This window comes from Ranitomeya variabilis, chromosome 3 (genome assembly GCF_051348905.1).
Source record: "Ranitomeya variabilis isolate aRanVar5 chromosome 3, aRanVar5.hap1, whole genome shotgun sequence".
Lineage (NCBI taxonomy): Eukaryota > Metazoa > Chordata > Amphibia > Anura > Dendrobatidae > Ranitomeya > Ranitomeya variabilis.
In genome coordinates this window covers 409,297,002-409,321,548 of record NC_135234.1, presented here as the reverse complement: position 1 = coordinate 409,321,548, position 24,547 = coordinate 409,297,002, and the positions used below count along the sequence as shown (strand labels likewise).

Genomic DNA, 24,547 nt, shown 5'->3' with positions numbered 1-24,547 from the left:
AATCGCGATTCACCCGCCGCTATTAACTAGTTAAATGCCGCTGTCAAACGCTGACAGCGGCATTTAACCGACACTTCCGGCTGGGCGGCCGGAAATGAGCGCATCGCTGACCCCCGTCACATGATCGGAGGTCGGCAATGCTTCTCCATTGTAACCATAGAGGTCCTTTAGACCTCTATGGTTACTGATCCCGGATAGCTGTGAGCGCCACCCTGTGGTCGGCGCTCATAGCACACCTGCATTTCTGCTACATAGCAGCGATCTGATGATCACTGCTATGTAGCAGAGGTGATCGAGTTGTGCCAGCTTCTAGCCTCCCATGGAGGCTATTGAAGCATGGCAAAAGTAAAAAAAAATTTAAAAATATATAAAAGTTTAAATCACCCCCCTTTCGCCCCATTCAAAATAAATCAATAACAAAAAAATCAAACCTACTCATATTTGGCATTGCTGCGTTCAGAATCGCCCGATCTATCAATAAAAAAAGCATTAACCTGATCGCTAAACAGCGTAGCGAGAAAAAAATTTGAAACGCCAGAATTACGTTTTTTTGGTCGCCGCGACATTGCATTAAAATGCAATAACGGGCGATCAAAAGAACGTATCTGCACCGAAATGGTATCATTAAAAACGTCATCTCGGCACGCAAAAAATAAGCCCTCAACCGACCCCAGATCATGAAAAATGGAGACGCTACGGGTATCGCAAAATGGCGCCTTTTTTTTTCTAGCAAAGTTTGGATTTTTTCACCACTTGTGATGTAAATCTACTATATAATTGTCTAAGGGTCAATTCCGTCTGTCTGTCTGTCCTTCTGTCTGTCTTTCAGCCTGTCACGGATATTCATTGGTCGCGGCCTCTGTCATGGAATCCAAGTCGCTGATTGGTCGTGGCAAAACGCCCACGACCATTGCCACGACCAATCAGCGACGGGCACAGTCCGGCGGCAAAATGGCCGCTCTTTCCTCCCCGCAGTCAGTGCCCGCTCCATACTCCCCTCCACTCAGCCCTCACACAGGGTTAATGCCAACGTTACCGGAGCGCGGTGTAACGCACTCCGGTTACGCAGCTATTAACCCTGTGTGACCAAATTTTTACTATTGATGCTGCGTATGCAGCATCAATAGTAAAAAGATCTAATGTTACAAATAAGAATAATAAAAAAAAAGGTTATTCTCACCCTCCGACGTCACGGCTGTCCTCGGCAGTGCAAGCGGCAGGTTCCGGTGCCAAGGATGCTATGCGAGAAGGACCTTCCATGACATCACGGTCATGGGACAGCGACGTCATCACAGGTCCTGCGCTCATACCAACCCTGGAACCGAAAACTGCCGCGTGCACCGCAAACAGGGCCAGGACTTCAAGGGGCCTTCGGAAGGTGAGTATATGTTTATTTTTATTTTAAGTCTTTTTTAACCACGCATATAGTGGCCACATTGCTATATACTACGTGGGCTGTGTTACATACTGCATGGGCTCTGTTATATAGTACATCTCTGTGCTATATACTAATGTTGCTATGTTATATACTGCGTGGCTGCTATATACTGCGTGGGCTGTTATATATTACGTGGCCAGTGTTATATACTGCGGGGGCTGTGCTATATATGCGTGGCTGCTATGTACTGTGTGGTCTGTACTATATATTACATGGCCAGTGTTATATACTGCGGGGGCTGTGCTATATACTGCGTGGCTGCTATGTACTGCGTGGGCTGTGCTATATATTACGTGGCCAGTGTTATATAGTGCGGGGGCTGTGCTATATATGCGTGGCTGCTATGTACTGCGTGGGCTGTGCTATATATTACGTGGCCAGTGTTATATACTGAGGGGGCTGTGCTATATACTGCGTGGCTGCTATGTACTGCGTGGGCTGTGCTATAACGTGGCGAGTGTTATATACTGCAGGGGCTGTGCTATATACTGCGTGGCTGCTATGTACTGCATGGGCTGTGCTATATATTACATGGCCAGTGTTATATACTGTGGGGGCTGTGCTATATACTGCGTGGCTGCTATATACTGTGTGGGCTGTGCTATATATTACGTGGCCAGTGTTATATACTATGTCGCCTGTGTTATATACTGTGTGGGCTGTGTTATATAGTACGTGGGCTGTGTTATATACTGCGTGGCCACTGTTATATATTGCGTGGCCTGTATTAACGCAGTGGGTATTCTACAATATTTATGTATGTATGTACATAGCAGCCACATAGTATATAGCACAGGCCATTTAGTATTTGTCTGCTATATACTACATGGCTCCTATATACTACGTGGCCTGTGCTATATACTATGTGGCTGCTATATTCATACATACATTTTCTAGAATACGCGAAGCGTTAGAATCGGGCCACCATCTAGTCTTTAATAATGCTCTAGTGCACATAGTACTAAGAGGCTTGTTTGGTGCATTTGGGCACGGTTTTACGAGTAGCCTCTGAGATAAGCGGGTCTAGCTGCCCACATATCCCACCCTTGGGTGTGGTTCACAGGGTAAAATGGAGTCTGTTTGACACATGGATGTATCTGGAGGTGAGAAATAGTGATGAGCGAATTTACTCGTTGCTCGGGTTTTCCCGAGCACGCTCGGGTGATCTCCAAGTATTTGTTAGTGTTCGGAGATTTTGTTTTCATCATGGCAGCTGAATGATTTACAGCTATTAGCCAGGCTGAGTACATGTGGGGGTTGCCTGGTTGCTAGGGAATCACCACATGTAATCAAGCTGGCTAGAAGTTGTAAATCATTCAGCTGCCATGATGAAAACGAAATCTCCGAACACTAACAAATACTCGGAGGTCACCCGAGCGTGCTCGGGAAAACCCGAGCAACAAGTATACTCGCTCATCACTAGTGAGAAAACCTCCTGTGTGATGACTCCAGATTTAGCTTGTATGCTGGTTGCTATCCAGCTTGTGTGTCCTGGACAGACTCTCAAGTGACTTTGTTAGGAACTGTTTACTTTGGTTTTCCTGCACTGAAAGGCTGTTTATTTTCCTTTGCTTGTGGCATGGTTTAAGACGGACCAACAAACCAGCATGGACATTTAAATGGAAAGAGTTCCTGTGTTACCTCACCATGCACCCAAGTGAGTAACATTCCCACACCATCTACTCAGCTCATACTGCTTTATAATGTGTGTGTATAAACAAGACAATTGAAAACTAAATATATTCAGTTCAACTGTTACTGAATAAAAAAGCAGATACAGTAGCACAATGCTCATTATTTACTGTCACGTTAACAGGTAAAAAATGTATAACGGATTTAACCCCTTCACGACATATGACGTACATTTATGTGGGCTCGCACACTAAGCTTGCATCTTTCCAGTCCGATGATGGCTGATTTAATCAGCCATCATATGCCTTTAAGAGCCTTGGAAGGAGTGGAACTTACAGCTGTTAACCTATTAAATGTCACTGTAAATTTCTTACAGCGACATTTAACACACGCCAGCAGGGGAGCGCGTCATTCCACGAGCCCATCAGCTTGCCCATGATGTGATTGGAGGGTGCCGATGGGTTGCCATAGCAGCTGGAGCACTCCTGAAGAACTCATTGCTCGCAATGACGATTCTCCTGTGTAAGCCAGCCTGTAGCTGGTGTTCATAGGAGATTGTGATACATACATACATACAGTTGTGTTCAAAAGTTTACATATCCCAGCAGAATTTTTGATTTCTTGGCATTTTTTCAGAGAATATGAATGATAACACCAAAACTTTTTCTCCACTCATGGTAAGTGGTTGGGTGAAGCCATTTATTGTCAAACTACTGTGTTTTCTCTTTTTAAATCATAATGACAACCCAAAATATCCAAATGACCCTGATCAAAAGTTTACATACCTTGATGATTTTGGCCTGATAACATGCACAGACGTTGACAAAAATGGGTTTGAATGGCTACTAAAGTTAACATTCTCACCTGTGACCTGTTTGCTTGTAATCAGTGTGTGTGTGTATAAAAGCTGAGTTTCTGGGATCCAGACAGACTCTTACATCTTTCATCCAGCCACTGACATTTCTGGATTGTGAATCATGGGGAAAGCAAAATAATTGTCAACGGATCTACGGGAAATGTTAGTTGAACTGTATAAAACAGGAAAGAGATACAAAAAGATATTCAAGGAATTGATAATGCCAGTCAGCAGCGTTCAGACTGTGATTAACAAATGTAAAATCAGGGGCTCTGTAAAAACAAAACCACAGTCAGGTAGACCATCAGAAATGTTGTCCACAACTGCCAGGAAAATTGTTCGGGATGCAAAGAAAAACCCACAAATAACATCAGCTGAGATACTAGACTCTCTGAAAACTAGCAGTGTGGCTGTTTCAAGATCCAAAATAAGGAGGCACTTGAAGAAAAATGGGCTGCATGGTCGAGTCTCCAGAAGAAAGCCATTACTGCACAAATGTCACAAAGTATCTGGTCTACAATACGCAAAACAGAACAGAGACAAGCCTCAAAACTTCTGGAACAAGATAATTTGGAGTGATGAGACCAAAATTTAACTTTTTGGTCACAACCATAAATGTTACGTTTGGAGAGAGGTCAACAAGGCCTATTATGAAAGGAACACCATTCCTACTGTAAAGCACAGAGGTGTATCGCTGATGTTTTGGGGATGTGTTAGCTACAAAGGCACAGGAAACTTGGTCAAAGTTTAAGGAAAGATGAATGCAGCATGTTATCAGCAAATACTGGAGGCAAATTTGCAATCATCAGCCCGGAAGCTGCGCATGGGACGTACTTGGAAGTTCAAACATGACAATGATCCAAAACACAAGGCCAAGTCGACCAGTCATTGGCTAAAGCAGAGCAAAGTGAATGCCTATGGGTGCATGTAAAACATTGGACTGCATTTGGATGTCCTCTGAGTGCAGTTTGATTTCCACAGACTCAGACAATGGAGAAGATGGAGAAATTAAGTTTTCCATCTTCTCTACACATGTACTTCGATATCCTCAAGCGAGAGAATCGGATCACACTAAGCTGACACTATGATTAAACTCGGACCAGAGTGTTAATAATCGATCTGATTCTCTCGCATAGAGAATATATGATTGTGTGGCTCCGGCCAAAGTTTCAATCCAAGTGGAAACTTCATGGTTACATGAAATTCTGTACTACTATTAAATGATGAAATCTGCACCCTGTCATCCAAGGAAATAACTATAATTGTACATGATTTATTTTTCATCAGTTCACAACAGTGACTGGAGTAGCAGTGGGATTTGGACTAACTACGGCATGCGATACTCTCCTATCACAGGTAATAAAGTGTAACAATGATTTTTTTTCCCTAACTCTACTTCAATGGATCCTTAAATTTTTAATAGATCAGATCCTTTACTTTTTAAACTAAATAAAAGGTACTTTCCTTGTGAAAGTATTCGGCTCCCTGGAACTTTTCAACATTTTCCCACATATCATGCTTCAAGCATAAAGATACCAAACGTAAATTTTTGGTGAAGAATCAACAACAAGTGGAACACAGTTGTGAAGTTGAATAAAATGTATTGGTTATTTTAAATTTTTGTGGAAATTCAAAAACTGAAAAGTGGGGCGTGCAATATTATTCAGCCCCTTTAACTTAATACTTTGTTGCGCCACCTTTTGCTGCGATTACAGCTGCAAGTCGCTTGGGGTATGTCTCTCAGTTTTGTACATCGAGAGGCTGAAATTCTTGCCCATTCTTACTTGGCAAACAGCTTGAGCTCAGTAAGGATTGATGGAGATCGGTTGTGAACAGCAGTTTTCAGCTCTTTCCACAGATTCTCGATTGGATTGAGGTCTGGACTTTGACTTGGCCATTCTAACACTTGGATATTTATTTGTGAACCATTCCATTGTAGATTTTGCTTTATGTTTTGGATCACTGTCTTGTTGGAAGACAAATCTCCGTCCCAGTCTCAGGTCTTTTGCAGACTCCAACAGGTTTTCTTCAAGAATGGTCCTGTATTTGGCTCCATCCATCTTCCCATCAATTTTAACCATCTTCCCTGTCCCTGCTGAAGTAAAGCAGGCCCAAACCACGATGCTGCCACCACCATGTTTGACAGTGGGGATGGTGTGTTCAGGGTGATGAGCTGTGTTGCCTTTACGCCAAACATATCGTTTGGCATTGTTGCCAAAAAGTTCAATTTTGGTTTCATCTGACCAGAGCACCTTCCACATGTTTGGTGTGCCTCCCAGGTGGCTTGTTGCAAACTTTAAATGACACTTTTTATGGATATCTTTGAAAAATGGCTTTCTTCTTGCCACTCTTCCATAAAGGCCAGATTTCAATATGATCGCTTGCACAGTGCTCCTTGGGATGTTTAAAGGTTTGGAAATTATTTTGCATCCAAATCCAGCTTTAAACTTCTCCATAACAGTATCACGGACCTGCCTGTTGTGTTCCTTGGTCTTCATGATGCTTTCTGTGCTTCAAACAGAACCCTGAGACTATCACAGAGCAGGTGCATTTATACGGAGACTTGATTACACACAGGTGGATTATATTTATCATCATTAGGCATTTAGGACAACATTGGATCATTCAGAGATCCACAATGAACTTCTGGTGTGAGTTTGCTGCACTGAAAATAAAGGGACCGAATAATATTGCACGCCCCACTTTTCAGTTTTTGAATTTCCACAAAAATTTTAAATAACCAATACATTTCGTTCAACTTCACAATTATGTTCCACTTGTTGATTTTTCACCAATAATTTACATTTGGTATCTTTGTTTGAAGCATGATATGTGGGAAAAGGTTGAAAAGTTCCAGGGAGCCGAATACTTTCGTAAGGCACTGTACATAAAGAATATTATCACTTGCTATAATAAAGCAGTGCTTTACAGTGCGTACATTGCAAAAATGATACTATCATACAATATCCAAATCATAACACCAAGAAGAAATAGAATGCAGCAAGGGGAGCGACAGATGCAATTATAGATATCACATCCTTTTAAATATGGCAAATAATAAAAAAAAATAATGAAGAAAGCAAACCATCAATATTCTTAGTCATAGGTTTGGGTTTTGTATTATTACAAATGGTATGTTGCACTTTTATTTTTTTTAAAGATTTATGGTGGAAGAAACCTAAAGTACATGGGAGTCATTATTCAGCGAGCGATCCTTATTCTATCACTAGCTTGCTTCCCATGCTTGGCTTTGTATATCAATACAGAAAACATTATGCTTCTTTTTGGGCAAAACAAAGAAGTAGCAAGGTAAGTTTAGAATTTTTGTACCTATTTTATGCCTTGTAAATACTGTAAACACGTAATGGTCCTGAGCAAAACATTTTCTGAGGAAATCAAATAATGAAAGAATCCGGCACTCTATGTGGTTTTTGAAGGTATTACAGTATTTATTGATCCAATTAACAGTGTATAAGTGTGACGTTTTGATCTTATTGACGTTTATCAGACATATACATGGAGATGAAGCGGACTTAAAGAGAAGGAGGTGACTGTGGCAAGGCAGCAAGGTGTATGATGCAACTAGCGTCTTTGGGACGTAGGCGCATCATACACCTTGTCGCCTCGCCAGAGTCCGCTCCTTCTCTTTAGGTCCATTTCATCACTATATGTATGTCTGATGGAGGTCCATAAGACCGAAATGTCACACTTATACATGGTGAATCTGATGAATAAGTAATACCTTTAACATTCACATAGAGTGCTGGATTCTTTCAACTGATTTTCATGCTATAGGACACAATCTGGGCACATAAACATCCCAGGAGTGCCATATTTCGTCAACTGAAGCCTTTTGTGAGAAAAACCAGGATAAAAATGATAGAAATGTATAATACCAAAATAACAGTGCTCAAATAATACCTTCCTACACTGCATAAATAACAGTGCTATACACAGATGCCCTTGGTTTTCTCGCCCAGCTTCAGGAACTAGTATTGTCCCAGCTATGAACCAGCCTGAGGAGTCTGTAGACCACACAGCATTCACCCTTTTCCACTTTTTTATAATAGAATTTTTCTATTGTATGTGTTTTTCAAAGACATTGATGCACACACTAAATTGTATTTATTAACGGAATGAACATAAAAATAGACTGACAATTCAAAATATTATTACCGTAATTTATGTTTACTTCTAAACACATTTATACCATAAAATCGACAAAAGTGTAAAACCTCTAATAACCATTTTTTTTGGTTTTGCTTTTGATATTTTTCTCCTTTTGTTCTAAGAGCCATAACTTTTTTATTTTTCTGTGAATACATCCATACAGAACTTTGCAAAAAAATATTTGTGTCATCATTTTTCTGAAACATAACTTTTTTTTTTTTTTGTCCGTGGAGCTCATTAAGGGTTTTATTTTTTGCATGCTGCGATTACATTTTTAGCCATACCATTTGGGGTCATATATCACATTTTGATCGCTTTTATTGTATTTTTTAAGTAAGTGTATTGACCAGAAAATATGATTTAAATACTGGGTTGTTTTTTTGATAGATTGAACTTTCTCGGATATGATAGCATAAAAAAATTGTATATGTTGTATTTTAATGTCTTCATTTTTAAATGGGATAAGGGAAAGTGATGAAAAATAAAAATAGTATATGCATACAGTGGGGAAAAAAAGTATTTAGTCAGCCACCAATTGTGCAAGTTTTCCCACTTTAATAAGATGAGAGGCGCCTGTAATTGACATCATAGGTAGACCACAACTATGAGAGTCAAAATGAGAAAACAAATCCAGAAAATCACCTTGTCTGATTTGGCAAGATTTATTTTGCAAATTATGGTGGAAAATAAGTATTTGGTCATTAACAAAAGTTCATCTCAATATTTTGTTATATATCCTTTGCTGGCAATGACCGAGGTCAATATGTATAAAAGTAACCTCAAGCACTCATCCGTGAAAAAAATACTTTATTAATGGAATCCACAGCCGATATAATAACAGAAAAAAAAATTTCCCAACGTTTCAGCCTTCTTCTGGCCTTTTTCAACATATAAATCCATCAAGTAGTCATATGACATCATCATGTTATAAGTGCAACAAAAAAACATAATACCCTTGCTTGTGAATTCACCTAAAACAAAGGAAACTGAACATATGCTCATCAGAACGCCAGTATATTAATGGAAGATTTCCCAAAGGCAGAGAGAGAAAGAAAGGTATGTCAAATTAACTCTTCAAATGACGGGAGAAAACCAAACACCACTCGTCTGAGACAGGTACCAGAGAGTAATGATAGAGCATGTTGTCTACTTATCTGCTATAACCCTAATCCTTAAATCCTCGAAATCGCAAGACTATAGACACCAACAAAAACCACCAACCACTGTACCTGTAAGTAGGGGAATCGGCAATTGAGATGTACACCAGGTTCGGTGTGACGAGAAGTGCACGTTATGCTGGAGGAAGCCCTTTTTAAGCGCCGCAGTCGCTTTGTCCGCTGCTAACTTCCGGGTGCATCATGTGATCCGAAGCAGCCGAGTACTGCCGGAAAATAATGAATGTGAGAGGGAAAAGGAAAAGTGCGCAGACGCAGTGATAAGGGGAGTGCGCATGTGCTAACGAATGAATCCAGAAGAGTACAAAGAGGAGATGTATTACTGGCGGAACTGCGCAAGCGCCAAGAAGGGGATTCCACTTGATGGATTTATATGTTCTGTATTTTTATGTTTTCATGTAGAAAAATACCCTTGAAAAAGGCCAAAAGAAGGCCGAAATGTTGGGAAAAGTTTTTTTCTGTTATTATATCGGCTGTGGATTCCATTAATAAAGTATTTTTTTTCACGGATGAGTGCTTGAGGTTACTTTTATACATATTGGACTATTTTTTCCTCTTAAGCACCGTTTTACATTTATAAGAGTGCAACCACAACTTTGATCTATATGTAATGACCGAGGTCAAACATTTTCTGTAAGTCTTCACAAGGTTGGCTGTCATGATCTCAATGGCAAGAGAACATAGCATTAGCATATATAGGAACTAGCTCTTGGAAGATGGGAACTGAGCTGACCATGAACTAAACCTAACGCACAACTAGCAGTGGCCGGGTAGCATGCCTACGTTGATTCTAGATGCCCAGCACCAGCCGGAGGACTAAATAATGCTAGCAGAGGAAAATAGTAGTCCTAGCTCACCTCTAGAGAAATACCCCGAAAGGAGACAGAGGCCCCCCACATGTATTGGCGGTGAATTAAGATGAAATAACAAACGTAGGATGAAAATAGGTTTAGCAAATTTGAGGTCCACTTACTACATAGCAGAAGACAGAAAGGACACTTTCATGGTCAGCTGAAAACCCTATCAAAACACCATCCAGAAATTACTTTAAAACTCTGGCATTAACTCATAACACCAGAGTGGCAATTCCTGTTCACAAGAGCTTTCCAGACACAGTAACGAAACTACAGCTGTGAACTGGAACAAAAATGCAAAAACAAACATGGACAAGAGTCCAACTTATCTAGTAGTTGTCTAGGAGCAGGAACAAGCACAGAGAGGCTTCTGATAACATTGTTGACCGGCAAGCAACTAACAGAGCAGCAAGGTTATATAGCGACTCCCACATCTTGATGGGAACAGGTGAACAGAGAAGATAAAGACACCAGTTCAATTCCACCAGTAGCCACCGGGGGAGCCCAGAATCCAAATTCACAACAGTACCCCCCCCTCAAGGAGGGGGCACCGAACCCTCACCAGAACCACCAGGGCGATCAGGATGGGCCCTATGAAAGGCACGAACAAGATCAGAGGCATGAACATCAGATGCATTCACCCAAGAATTATCCTCCTGGCCGTATCCCTTCCACTTGACCAGATACTGGAGTCTCCGTCTGGAAACACGAGAGTCCAAGATTTTCTCCACAACGTACTCCAACTCACCCTCAACCAACACCGGAGCAGGAGGCTCAACGGAAGGCACAACCGGTACCTCATACCTGCGCAATAATGACCGATGAAAAACGTTATGAATAGAAAAGGATGCAGGGAGGTCCAAACGGAAGGAAACAGGGTTAAGAATCTCCAATATCTTATACGGACCGATGAACCGAGGCTTAAACTTAGGAGAAGAGACCCTCATAGGGACAAAACGAGAAGACAACCACACCAAATCCCCAACACAAAGCCGAGGACCAACACGACGGTGGCGGTTGGCAAAAAGCTGAGTCTTCTCCTGGGACAACCTCAAATTGTCCACCACCTGCCCCCAGATCTGATGCAATCTCTCCACCACAGCATCCACTCCAGGACAATCCGAAGATTCCACCTGACCAGAGAAAAATCGAGGATGAAACCCCGAATTACAGAAAAACGGGGACACCAAAGTGGCAGAGCTGGCCCGATTATTGAGAGCGAACTCCGCCAATGGCAAAAAAGCAACCCAATCATCCTGGTCAGCAGACACAAAACACCTCAGATATGTCTCCAGGGTCTGATTAATCCGCTCGGTCTGGCCATTCGTCTGAGGATGGAAAGCGGACGAAAAAGATAAATCTATGCCCATCCTAGCACAGAATGCCCGCCAAAATCTAGACACGAATTGGGTCCCTCTGTCAGAAACGATATTCTCAGGAATACCATGCAAACGAACAACATTTTGAAAAAACAGAGGAACCAACTCGGAAGAAGAAGGCAACTTGGGCAGAGGAACCAAATGGACCATCTTAGAGAAACGGTCACACACCACCCAGATGACAGACATCTTCTGAGAAACAGGCAGATCTGAAATAAAATCCATCGAGATGTGCGTCCAAGGCCTCTTAGGAATAGGCAAGGGCAACAATAATCCACTAGCCCGAGAACAACAAGGCTTGGCCCGAGCACAAACGTCACAAGACTGCACAAAGCCTCGCACATCTCGTGACAGGGAAGGCCACCAGAAGGACCTTGCCACCAAATCCCTGGTACCAAAAATGCCAGGATGACCTGCCAACGCAGAAGAATGAACCTCAGAGATGACTCTACTGGTCCAATCATCAGGAACAAACAGTTTATCAGGTGGGCAACGATCAGGTCTATCCGCCTGAAACTCCTGCAAGGCCCGCCGCAGGTCTGGAGAAACGGCTGACAATACCACTCCATCCTTAAGGATACCTGTGGGTTCAGAGTTACCAGGCGAGTCAGGCTCAAAACTCCTAGAAAGGGCATCCGCCTTAACATTCTTAGAACCCGGTAGGTATGACACCACAAAATTAAACCGAGAGAAAAATAATGACCAGTGCGCCTGTCTAGGATTCAGGCGCCTGGCGGTCTCAAGATAAATCAAATTTTTGTGGTCAGTCAATACCACCACCTGATGTCTGGCCCCCTCAAGCCAATGGCGCCACTCCTCAAAAGCCCACTTCATGGCCAAAAGCTCCCGATTCCCAACATCATAATTCCGCTCAGCGGGCGAAAATTTACGGGAAAAGAAGGCACAAGGCTTCATCACGGAGCAGTCAGAACTTTTCTGCGACAACACTGCCCCAGCTCCGATCTCAGAAGCGTCGACCTCAACCTGAAAAGGTAGAGCAACATCAGGCTGAAGCAACACAGGAGCAGCGGAAAAACGGCGCTTAAGCTCCCGAAAGGCCTCCACAGCATCAGGGGACCAATCAGCAACATCAGCACCCTTCTTAGTCAAATCGGTCAATGGCTTAGCAATATCCGAAAAACCAGCAATAAATCGACGATAAAAGTTAGCAAAGCCCAAAAATTTCTGAAGACTCTTAAGAGAAGAGGGCTGCGTCCAATCACAAATAGCTTGAACCTTGACAGGATCCATTTCAATGGAAGAGGGGGAAAAAATATATCCCAAAAAGGAAACCCTCTGTACCCCAAAAACACACTTAGAACCCTTCACACACAAAGAATTAGACCGCAAAACCTGAAAAACCCTCCTGACTTGCTGGACATGAGAGTCCCAGTCATCCGAAAAAATCAGAATATCATCCAGATACACAATCATAAATTTATCCAAATAATCGCGAAAAATATCATGCATAAAGGACTGGAAAACTGACGGAGCATTTGAAAGACCAAAAGGCATCACTAAATACTCAAAGTGTCCCTCGGGCGTATTAAATGCGGTTTTCCACTCATCCCCCTGCCTGATTCACACCAAATTATACGCCCCACGAAGGTCAATCTTAGAGAACCACTTGGCCCCCTTTATGCGGGCAAACAAATCAGTCAGCAACGGCAATGGGTATTGATATTTAACAGTGATTTTATTCAAAAGCCGATAATCAATACATGGTCTCAAAGAGCCGTCTTTTTTTGACACAAAGAAAAAACCGGCTCCTAAGGGAGATGACGATGGACGAATATGTCCCTTTTCCAAAGACTCCTTTATATATTCTCGCATAGCAGCATGTTCAGGCACAGACAGATTAAATAAACGACCCTTTGGGTATTTACTACCCGGGATTAAATCTATGGCACAATCGCACTCTCGGTGCGGAGGTAACGAACCAAGCTTGGATTCCTCAAAGACGTCAGGATAGTCAGACAGGAACTCAGGAATTTCAGAGGGAATAGATGATGAAATGGAAACCACAGGTACATCCCCATGAGCCCCCTTACATCCCCAGCTCAACACAGACATAGCTCTCCAGTCGAGGACTGGGTTGTGAGATTGCAGCCAAGGCAATCCTAGCACCAAATCATCATGTAGATTATACAGCACCAGAAAGCGAATAATCTCCTGGTGATCCGGATTAATACGCATAGTTACTTGTGTCCAGTATTGTGGTTTATTATTAGCCAATGGGGTGGAGTCAATCCCCTTCAGAGGAATAGGAGTCTCCAAAGGCTCTAAATCATACCCACAGCGTTTGGCAAAGGACCAATCCATAAGACTCAAAGCGGCGCCAGAGTCGACATAGGCGTCCGTGGTAATAGATGACAAAGAGCAAATCAGGGTCACAGATAGAATAAACTTAGACGGTAAGGTGCAAATGGAAACAGATTTACCAAGCTTTTTAGTGCGCTTAGAGCATGCTGATATAACATGAGTGGAATCACCACAATAGAAACACAACCCATTTTTCCGTCTAAAATTCTGCCGCTCGCTTCGGGACAGAATTCTATCACACTGCATACTCTCTGGCGACTTCTCAGTGGACACCGCCAGATGGTGCACTGGTTTGCGCTCCCGCAAACGCCTATCGATCTGAATAGCCATTGTCATGGACTCATTCAGACCCGCAGGCACAGGGAACCCCACCATAACATCCTTAATGGCATCAGAGAGACCATCTCTGAAAGTCGCCGCCAGGGCGCACTCATTCCACTGAGTAAGCACAGACCATTTACGGAATCTTTGGCAGTAAATTTCCGCTTCATCTTGCCCCTGAGATAGGGACATCAAAGTTTTTTCTGCCTGAAGCTCCAAATGAGGTTCGTCATAAAGCAACCCCAAGGCCAGAAAAAACGCATCCACATTGAGCAACGCAGGATCCCCTGGTGTCAATGAAAAAGCCCAGTCTTGAGGGTCGCCCCGGAGCAAGGAAATCACAATCCTGACCTGCTGTGCAGGGTCTCCGGCAGAGCGAGATTTCAGGGACAAAAATAATTTGCAATTATTTCGAAAATTCTGAAACCCAGATCTATTCCCCGAGATACAGGTGCATGACAAACAAAATCTTGCAAATTCTGTACCTTCGTGGCGAGATTATTCAAACCTGCAGTTACACTCTGAAGATCCATTACAAACAGGTGGACACAGAGCCATTCAAAGATTAGAAGGAGAGAAAAAAAAAAAAAAAAAAAAAAAATTTCAGCAAACTACTTATTTCTCTCCTTTCTCAGCCAAGGATTTTAACCCTTTAGTGGGCCGGTCAAACTGTCATGATCTCAATGGCAAGAGAACATAGCATTAGCATATATAGGAACTAGCTCTTGGAAGATGGGAACTGAGCTGACCATGAACTAAACCTAACGCACAACTAGCAGTGGCCGGGTAGCATGCCTACGTTGATTCTAGATGCCCAGCACCAGCCGGAGGACTAAATAATGCTAGCAGAGGAAAATAGTAGTCCTAGCTCACCTCTAGAGAAATACCCCGAAAGGAGACAGAGGCCCCCCACATGTATTGGCGGTGAATTAAGATGAAATAACAAACGTAGGATGAAAATAGGTTTAGCAAATTTGAGGTCCACTTACTACATAGCAGAAGACAGAAAGGACACTTTCATGGTCAGCTGAAAACCCTATCAAAACACCATCCAGAAATTACTTTAAAACTCTGGCATTAACTCATAACACCAGAGTGGCAATTCCTGTTCACAAGAGCTTTCCAGACACAGTAACGAAACTACAGCTGTGAACTGGAACAAAAATGCAAAAACAAACATGGACAAGAGTCCAACTTATCTAGTAGTTGTCTAGGAGCAGGAACAAGCACAGAGAGGCTTCTGATAACATTGTTGACCGGCAAGCAACTAACAGAGCAGCAAGGTTATATAGCGACTCCCACATCTTGATGGGAACAGGTGAACAGAGAAGATAAAGACACCAGTTCAATTCCACCAGTAGCCACCGGGGGAGCCCAGAATCCAAATTCACAACAGTTGGCACACACTGTTGGTAATATGTTGGCCCATTCCTCCATGCAGGTCTCCTCTAGATCAGTGATGTTTTTGGCCAGTCGCTGGGCAGCAAGGACTTTCAACTCCCTCCAAAGGCTTTCTATAGGGTTGAGGTCTGGAGACTGACTAGGCCACTCCAGGACCTTTATATGCTTCTTACAAAGCCACTCCTTCGTTGCCCTGGTGGTGTGCTTGGGATCATTATCATGCTGAAAGATCCATCCACATTTCTGTCATGAATCCCCAATGGCTAGGGATAGCACAGGATAAGCAAAGTATAATAAATATCGGACGAGCTCTAGGGTGATGGAACCTGGGCTGACCGCTGCCCTACGCCTGACAAACGCAACTAGAGATAGCCAGGGAGCGTGCCTACGTTGGTTCTAGACGCCACGCACCAGCCTAAGAGCTAACTAGTACTGCAGAGAAAACAAAGACCTCACTTGCCTCCAGAGGAATTAACCCCAAAGATATAGTTGCCCCCCACATGTATTGACGGTGAAATGAGAGGAAGGCACATACATAGAGATGATGTATATAGCTTTAGCAAATAGAGGCCCGCTGAAAACTAGAAAGCAGAATGACACAAAAGGGGACTGAGCGGTCAGCAAAAAACCCTAATCAAAAAACCATCCTGAGATTACAAGAACCCATGTGCCAACTCATGGCACATGGGGAGAACCTCAGTCCACTAGAGCAACCAGCTAACAAAGAGACATTCTAAGCAAGCTGGACAAAAAACCAAACAACTGAAAATCAGCACTTAGCTTATCCTGAAAGATCTGGGAGCAGGTAGGCAGGAACCAAACAGAGCACATCTGAACACATTGATAGCCGGCAAGGGAAATGACAGAGAGGCCAGGTAAAATAGGAAACACCCAGCCTCTGATGGACAGATGGAAACCAAAGGCCGCAACCCACCAAAGTCACCCAGTACCAGCAGTAACCACCAGAGGGAGCCCGCAAACAGAATCCACAACAGTACCCCCCCCTTGAGGAGGGGTCACCGAACCCTCACGAGAACCCCCAGGGCGATCAGGGTGAGCTCTATGGAAGGCGCGGACCAAATCAGTCGCATGAACATCGGAGGCGACCACCCAGGAATTGTCCTCCTGACCATAACCCTTCCACTTAACCAAATACTGGAGTTTGCGTCTGGAAACACGAGAATCCAAGATCTTTTCAACAACATACTCCAATTCTCCCTCCACCAGCACCGGAGCAGGAGGCTCGACCGAAGGAACAACAGGCACCTCATACCTCCGCAACAACGACCGATGGAACACATTATGAATAGCGAACGATGCTGGGAGATCCAAACGGAAAGATACAGGGTTAAGAATCTCCGAGATCCTATAAGGACCGATGAACCGAGGCTTGAACTTAGGAGAAGAGACCTTCATAGGGACAAAACGAGAAGACAACCACACCAAGTCCCCAACAAGAAGTCGGGGACCCACGCGGCGACGGCGATTAGCAAACTGCTGAGTCTTCTCCTGAGATAACTTCAAATTGTCCACCACCTGATTCCAAATGTGATGTAGCCTGTCCACCACCACGTCCACTCCAGGACAATCCGAAGACTCCACCTGACCAGAGGAAAAACGAGGATGAAACCCCGAATTACAAAAAAAAGGAGAGACCAACGTGGCCGAACTAGCCCGATTATTAAGAGCAAATTCGGCCAGTGGCAAAAAAGCAACCCAGTCATCCTGATCAGCAGAAACAAAACACCTCAAATAAGTTTCCAAGGTCTGATTAGTTCGCTCCGTCTGGCCATTCGTCTGAGGATGGAATGTAGACGAGAAAGACAAATCAATGCCCATCTTGGCACAAAACGTCCGCCAAAATCTAGACACAAACTGGGATCCCCTGTCAGAAACTATATTCTCCGGAATCCCATGCAAACGAACCACGTTCTGAAAAAACAAAGGAACCAACTCAGAGGAGGAGGGCAACTTAGGCAAGGGCACCAAATGAACCATCTTAGAAAAGCGGTCACACACAACCCAGATAACGGACATTTTCTGTGAAACCGGGAGATCAGAAATAAAATCCATGGAAATGTGCGTCCAAGGCCTCTTCGGGATGGGCAAGGATAACAACAACCCACTAGCCCGTGAACAGCAAGGCTTAGCTCGAGCACACACTTCACAAGACTGCACAAAGGTACGCACATCCCTAGACAAGGAAGGCCACCAAAAAGACCTGGCCACCAAGTCTCTTGTACCAAATATTCCAGGATGACCAGCCAACACAGAAGAATGGACCTCGGAGATGACTCTACTGGTCCAATCATCCGGAACAAACAGTCTTTCTGGTGGACATCGATCCGGTTTATCCACCTGAAACTCCTGCAATGCGCGTCGCAAGTCTGGGGATACAGCGGACAATATTACCCCATCCCTAAGGATACCAGCAGGCCCAGTGTCTCCAGGAGAGTCAGGCACAAAACTCCTGGAAAGAGCATCTGCCTTCACATTCTTTGAACCTGGCAGGTATGAAACCACAAAATTGAAACGAGAAAAAAATAACGACCAACGAGCCTGTCTAGGATTCAAACGCCTGGCAGACTCAAGGTAAATGAGATTCTTGTGATCAGTCAAGACCACCACGCGATGTTTAGCACCCTCAAGCCAATGACGCCACTCCTCAAATGCCCACTTCATGGCCAAAAGCTCCCGATTACCCACATCATAATTGCGCTCGGCGGGCGAGAATTTTCTAGAGAAGAAAGCACATGGCTTCATCACCGAGCCATTAGAACTTCTCTGTGACAAAACCGCCCCCGCTCCAATCTCGGAAGCATCAACCTCCACCTGGAAAGGAAGTGAAACATCTGGTTGACACAACACAGGAGCAGAAGAAAACCGGCGCTTAAGTTCCCGAAAGGCCTCCACGGCCGCAGGAGACCAATCAGCAACATCAGCACCCTTTTTAGTCAAATCAGTCAAAGGTTTAACAATACTGGAAAAATTAGCAATGAACCGACGATAAAAATTAGCAAACCCCAAGAACTTCTGAAGGCTCTTAACAGATGTAGGTTGTGTCCAGTCACAAATAGCCTGAACCTTAACGGGATCCATCTCAATAGTAGAAGGAGAAAAAATGTACCCCAAAAAAGAAATCTTCTGGACTCCGAAGAGACACTTTGAGCCCTTCACAAACAGAGAATTGGCCCGCAAAACCTGAAACACCTTCCTGACCTGTAGAACATGAGACTCCCAGTCATCAGAAAACACCAAAATATCATCCAAATACACAATCATAAACTTATCCAGATATTCACGGAAAATATTGTGCATAAAGGACTGAAAGACTGACGGAGCATTGGAGAGTCCAAAAGGCATTACCAAATACTCAAAATGGCCCTCAGGCGTATTAAATGCGGTTTTCCACTCATCCCCCTGTTTTATCCGCACCAGATTATACGCACCACGAAGATCTATTTTAGTGAACCACCTAGCCCCCTTAATGCGAGCAAACAAATCAGTAAATAATGGCAATGGATACTGGTATTTGACTGTAATCTTATTCAGAAGGCGATAATCTATACAAGGCCTCAGGGAACCATCTTTTTTTGCCACGAAAAAAAAACCTGCTCCCAGAGGGGACAAAGATGGACGAATATGTCCCTTTTCCAAGGACTCCTTAATATAATTCCGCATAGCAGTATGCTCTGGCAGTGACAGATTAAATAAACGACCCTTAGGGAACTTACTGCCAGGAATCAATTCTATAGCACAGTCACACTCTCTATGGGGAGGGAGCGAATTGAGCTTAGGCTCCTCAAAAACATCCCTATAATCCGACAAAAACGCAGGGATCTCCGAAGGAGTAGATGAAGCTATAGAAATCGGAGGTGCATCATCATGAACCCCGTGACATCCCCAGCTTAGCACAGACATTGTTTTCCAGTCCAGGACAGGATTATGAGTTTGTAACCATGGCAGACCAAGCACTAGTACATCATGTAAATTATACAGTACAAGGAAGCGAATCACCTCCTGATGAACGGGAGTCATGCGCATGGTCACTTGTGTCCAATACTGCGGTTTATTCATAGCCAATGGTGTAGAATCAATTCCTTTCAGAGGAATAGGAACTTCCAGAGGCTCTAGACTAAAACCGCAGCGTTTAGCAAATGACCAATCCATAAGACTCAGGGCAGCGCCTGAATCCACATAGGCATCGACGGAAATGGAAGACAGTGAAAAAATCAGAGTCACAGACAAAATGAACTTAGACTGCAGAGTATCAATGGCAAAAGATTTATCAACCCTTTTTGTGCGTTTAGAGCATGCTGATATAACATGAGCTGAATCACCACAATAAAAACACAAACCATTTTTCCGCCTATAATTTTGCCGTTCACTTCTGGACTGAATTCTATCACATTGCATAGTCTCAGGTGCCTGTTCAGAAGACACCGCCAACTGGTGCACGGGTTTGCGCTCCCGTAAACGCCGATCAATCTGAATGGCCATAGCCATAGACTCATTCAGACCTGTAGGCGCAGGGAACCCCACCATAATATCCTTAATGGCCTCAGAAAGACCATTTCTGAAGTTTGCAGCCAGGGCGCACTCATTCCACTGAGTAAGCACCGACCATTTCCGAAATTTCTGACAATATATTTCCGCTTCATCATGCCCCTGAGAGAGGGCCAATAAAGCCTTTTCAGCCTGAATCTCTAGGTTAGGTTCCTCATAGAGCAATCCCAATGCCAGAAAAAACGCATCCACACTGAGCAATGCAGGATCCCCTGGTGCCAATGCAAATGCCCAATTCTGAGGGTCGCCCCGTAGGAACGATATAACAATCTTGACCTGTTGAGCAGGGTCTCCAGAGGAGCGAGATTTCAAAGAGAGAAACAATTTACAATTGTTCCTGAAATTCAGGAAGGTAGATCTATCTCCAGAAAAAAACTCTGGAATAGGAATTCTAGGTTCAGACATGGGAGTGTGAACAACAAAATCCTGTATGTTTTGAACCTTTGCCGCGAGATTACTCAGGCTGGAAGCCAAACTCTGAACATCCATGATAAACAGCTAAGATCAGAGCCATTCAAGGGTTAAGAGGAGGTAAGAAGCAGCTAGACAGCAATTAAGGGCTAGGCAGCAAAACTCTGAAGGAAAAAAAAAAAAAAATTTTCCTTGAACACTTCTTTTTCTCCTGCTTCAGCCCAAACAATTAACACTTTGTGGGCCGGCTATACTGTCATGAATCCCCAATGGCTAGGGATAGCACAGGATAAGCAAAGTATAATAAATATCGGACGAGCTCTAGGGTGATGGAACCTGGGCTGACCGCTGCCCTACGCCTGACAAACGCAACTAGAGATAGCCAGGGAGCGTGCCTACGTTGGTTCTAGACGCCACGCACCAGCCTAAGAGCTAACTAGTACTGCAGAGAAAACAAAGACCTCACTTGCCTCCAGAGGAATTAACCCCAAAGATATAGTTGCCCCCCACATGTATTGACGGTGAAATGAGAGGAAGGCACATACATAGAGATGATGTATATAGCTTTAGCAAATAGAGGCCCGCTGAAAACTAGAAAGCAGAATGACACAAAAGGGGACTGAGCGGTCAGCAAAAAACCCTAATCAAAAAACCATCCTGAGATTACAAGAACCCATGTGCCAACTCATGGCACATGGGGAGAACCTCAGTCCACTAGAGCAACCAGCTAACAAAGAGACATTCTAAGCAAGCTGGACAAAAAAAACAAACAACTGAAAATCAGCACTTAGCTTATCCTGAAAGATCTGGGAGCAGGTAGGCAGGAACCAAACAGAGCACATCTGAACACATTGATAGCCGGCAAGGGAAATGACAGAGAGGCCAGGGAAAATAGGAAACACCCAGCCTCTGATGGACAGATGGAAACCAAAGGCCGCAACCCACCAAAGTCACCCAGTACCAGCAGTAACCACCAGAGGGAGCCCGCAAACAGAATCCACAACACATTTCATCTTCAATGCCCTTGCTGATGGAAGGAGGTTTACACTCAAAATCTCACAATACATGGCTCCATTGATTCTTTCATGTACATGGATCAGTCATCCTGGTCCCTTTGCAGAGAAACAGCCCCAAAGCATGATGTTGCCACCCCCATGCTTCACTGTAGGTATGGTGTTCTTTGGATGCAGCTCAGCATTCTGTCTCCTTCAAACACAATGGGTTTTGTTTCTACTTTGGTTTCATCAGACCATATGACATTCTCCCAATACTCTTTTGGATAATCCAAATGCTCTCTAGCAAACTTCAGACAGGCCCGGACATGTACTTGCTTAAGCAGGGGGGACATGTCTGGCACTGTAGGATCTATGTCCTGGTGGCGTAGTGTGTTACTGATGGTAGCCTTTGTTATGGTAGTCCCAGCTCTATGCAGGTCATTCACCCCTTGTGGTCATGGGATTTTTGATCACCGTTCTTGTGATCATTTTGACCCCACGGGGTGAGATCTTGCGTGGAGCCCCAGATCAAAGGAGATTATCAGTGGTCTTGTATGTCTTCCATTTTCTTATTATTGCTCCCACAGTTGATTTCATCACACCAAGCTACTTGCCAATTGCAGATTCAGTCTTCCCAGCCTGGTGCAGGGCTACAATTTTGTTTCTGGTGTCCTTCGACAGCTCTTTGGTCTTCACCATAGTGGAGTTTGGAGTGTGACTGTTTGAGGTTGTGGACAGGTGTATTTTATACTGATAACAAGTTCAAACAGGTGCCATTACTACAGGTAATGAGTGGAGGACAGAGGAGCCTCTTAAAGAAGAAGTTACAGGTCTGTGAGAGCCAGAAATCTTGCATGTTTTTAGGTGACCTAATACTTATTTTCCACCATAATTTGCAAAATAAATCTTGCCAAATCAGACAAAGTGATTTTCTGGATTTGTTTTCTCATTTTGACTCATAGTTGTGGTCTACCTTTGATGTAAATTACGTGACTCTCTCATCTTTTTAAGTGGGAGAACTTGCACAATTGGTGGCTGACTAAATACTTTTTTCCCCACTGTATATACACAGTGGCATGAAAAAGTTTGGGCACCTCTGGTTAATATTACTGTTATTGTGAACAGTTAAGCAAGTTGATAATAAAATGATCTCTAAAAGGCCTAAAGTTAAAGATGACACATTTCCTTTGTATATTAGGCAAAAAAAATATTTTGGTCTATTATATTTTAACCCTGTAGTGACAGAGCCGATTTGGTACTTAATGACCAAGCCAATTTTTACAATTCTGACGACTGTCACTTTATGAAGTTATAGCTTTGGAACGCTTCAATTTATCCCACTGATTCCGAGACAATTTGTTTTTTGTGACATATTGTACTTCATGTTAGTGGTAAAATTTATAACTTTAAAACTTTTAATTTTTGTACCCTTAAATCAGAGAGTCATTTCGCACAAAATAGTTAATAAATAACATTTCCCACATGTCAACTTTACATCAGCACAATTTTGGAAACATAATTTTTTTTGTTGTTAGGACGTTATAAGGGTTAAAAGTTGACCAGCGATTTCTCATTTTTCCAACAAAATGTACGAAACAATTTTTTTTTGAGGGACTACCTCACATTTGAAGTGAGTTTTGGTGGTCAGTACAACAGAAAATACCCAAAAGTGACACCATTCTAAAAATTGCAAGCCCCAACCCTAACCTTAGCCCGAACCCTAACACTAGCCCCAACCCTAACCCTAATGGAAAAATGGAAATAAATACTTTTTTAAATTTAGTTATTTTTACCTAACTAAGGAAGTGATAAAGGGGGTTTGATTTACTATTTTTTGTATTTTGATCACTGTGATAGGGTTTATCAAAATGAACCAATAGGAAAAATTTCCTGTTGTTGCCTGGTGCTGACTGGCAGATCTCGGTGGGCACACTGAGCATACACCCACCATTTTCCCGGAAGAATACACTGGCGGCTGGGGGACAGGATCACATCAAAGGAGAGAGAAATTAAATGGGAAATCTGACTTTTTTTTTGCGGTCGCCATTATGCAATGAATAACGGCGATCGCAACACTGAGGTTGGTAAAATCTGACCTGAATCATGTTCTCTGGGGTCTCAGCTACCCCCGGTAGCCGAGACATCGGAGAATTTCCAATGCTGGGGGTGCTATACACTTATTTCTTAGCGCCGTTAAAAAGCAGTGCTGAGGTATAAGTACCCTTAACTGCCGCTGTTAAAAAGCGTATCAGCGGTCATTAAGTCGTTAAGGGGTTAAAATTACAAAAAGGAAAATGGGCCGATGCAAACGTTTGGGCACCCTTGGAGATATGTTGTGCACAGATAACTTTGCTCTAGATTTCAGACCTTTATTAGCCTGTTGGGGCACTCACTATCATTGTTAGGAAAGGCCAGGTGATGCAAATTTTCCAGCTTTATAAAAACCCAGCTTCCTATAACCTTGTGCCAAAAGAGCAGCAGCCATGGGTTCTTCTAATCAGCTGCCTAGCACTCTGAAAATGAAAATGGTGGAGGCCCGCAAAGCAGGAGAAAGCTATAAGAAGATAGCAAAGCGTTTTCAAGTTGCCCTTTCCTCACTTCGAAATGTAATTAAGAAATGGCAGTTAACAGGAACAGTGGAGGTCAAGATGAGGTCTGGAAGACCAAGCAAAATGTCAGTGAGAGTGAATCGTAGGATTGCTAGAGAGGCAAATCAGAACCCTCTGCTTGACTGCAAAAGACCTTCAGAAAGATTTAGCAGATTCTGAAGTTATGGCACATTGTTCTACTGTTAAGAGACACCTGCACAGATATGGCCTAAGTGGAAATGCCATCAGAAGAAAACCTCTCCTGTGTCCTCACCATAAGATTCAGCTTCAGAAGTATGCAAAAGATCATTTAAACAAGTCTGAGGCATTTTGGAAACAAGTCCCGTGGACCGAAAAAGTTAAAATAGAACTCTTTGGCCACAATGATCAAAGGTATTTGTGGAGAAAAAAGGGATCAGAATTTCAGGAAAAGAACATC

At 43.3% G+C, this 24,547-nt stretch overlaps 1 protein-coding gene across 2 annotated transcripts in view; it reads left to right on the top strand.

The window, feature by feature from the left end:
* The window catches only part of LOC143816176 (multidrug and toxin extrusion protein 1-like), a 139,576-nt gene that overhangs the window by 34,084 nt on the left and 80,945 nt on the right, over positions 1-24,547 (top strand). The window contains exons 3-4 of one of the 2 annotated variants that reach the window (XM_077296248.1): positions 5,214-5,282; positions 7,087-7,235. In XM_077296248.1, coding sequence (XP_077152363.1) covers positions 5,214-5,282; positions 7,087-7,235 — 218 coding nt within the window. The remainder of the gene's footprint in view (positions 1-5,213; positions 5,283-7,086; positions 7,236-24,547) is intronic. The other variant, XM_077296250.1, reaches the window with a different exon arrangement.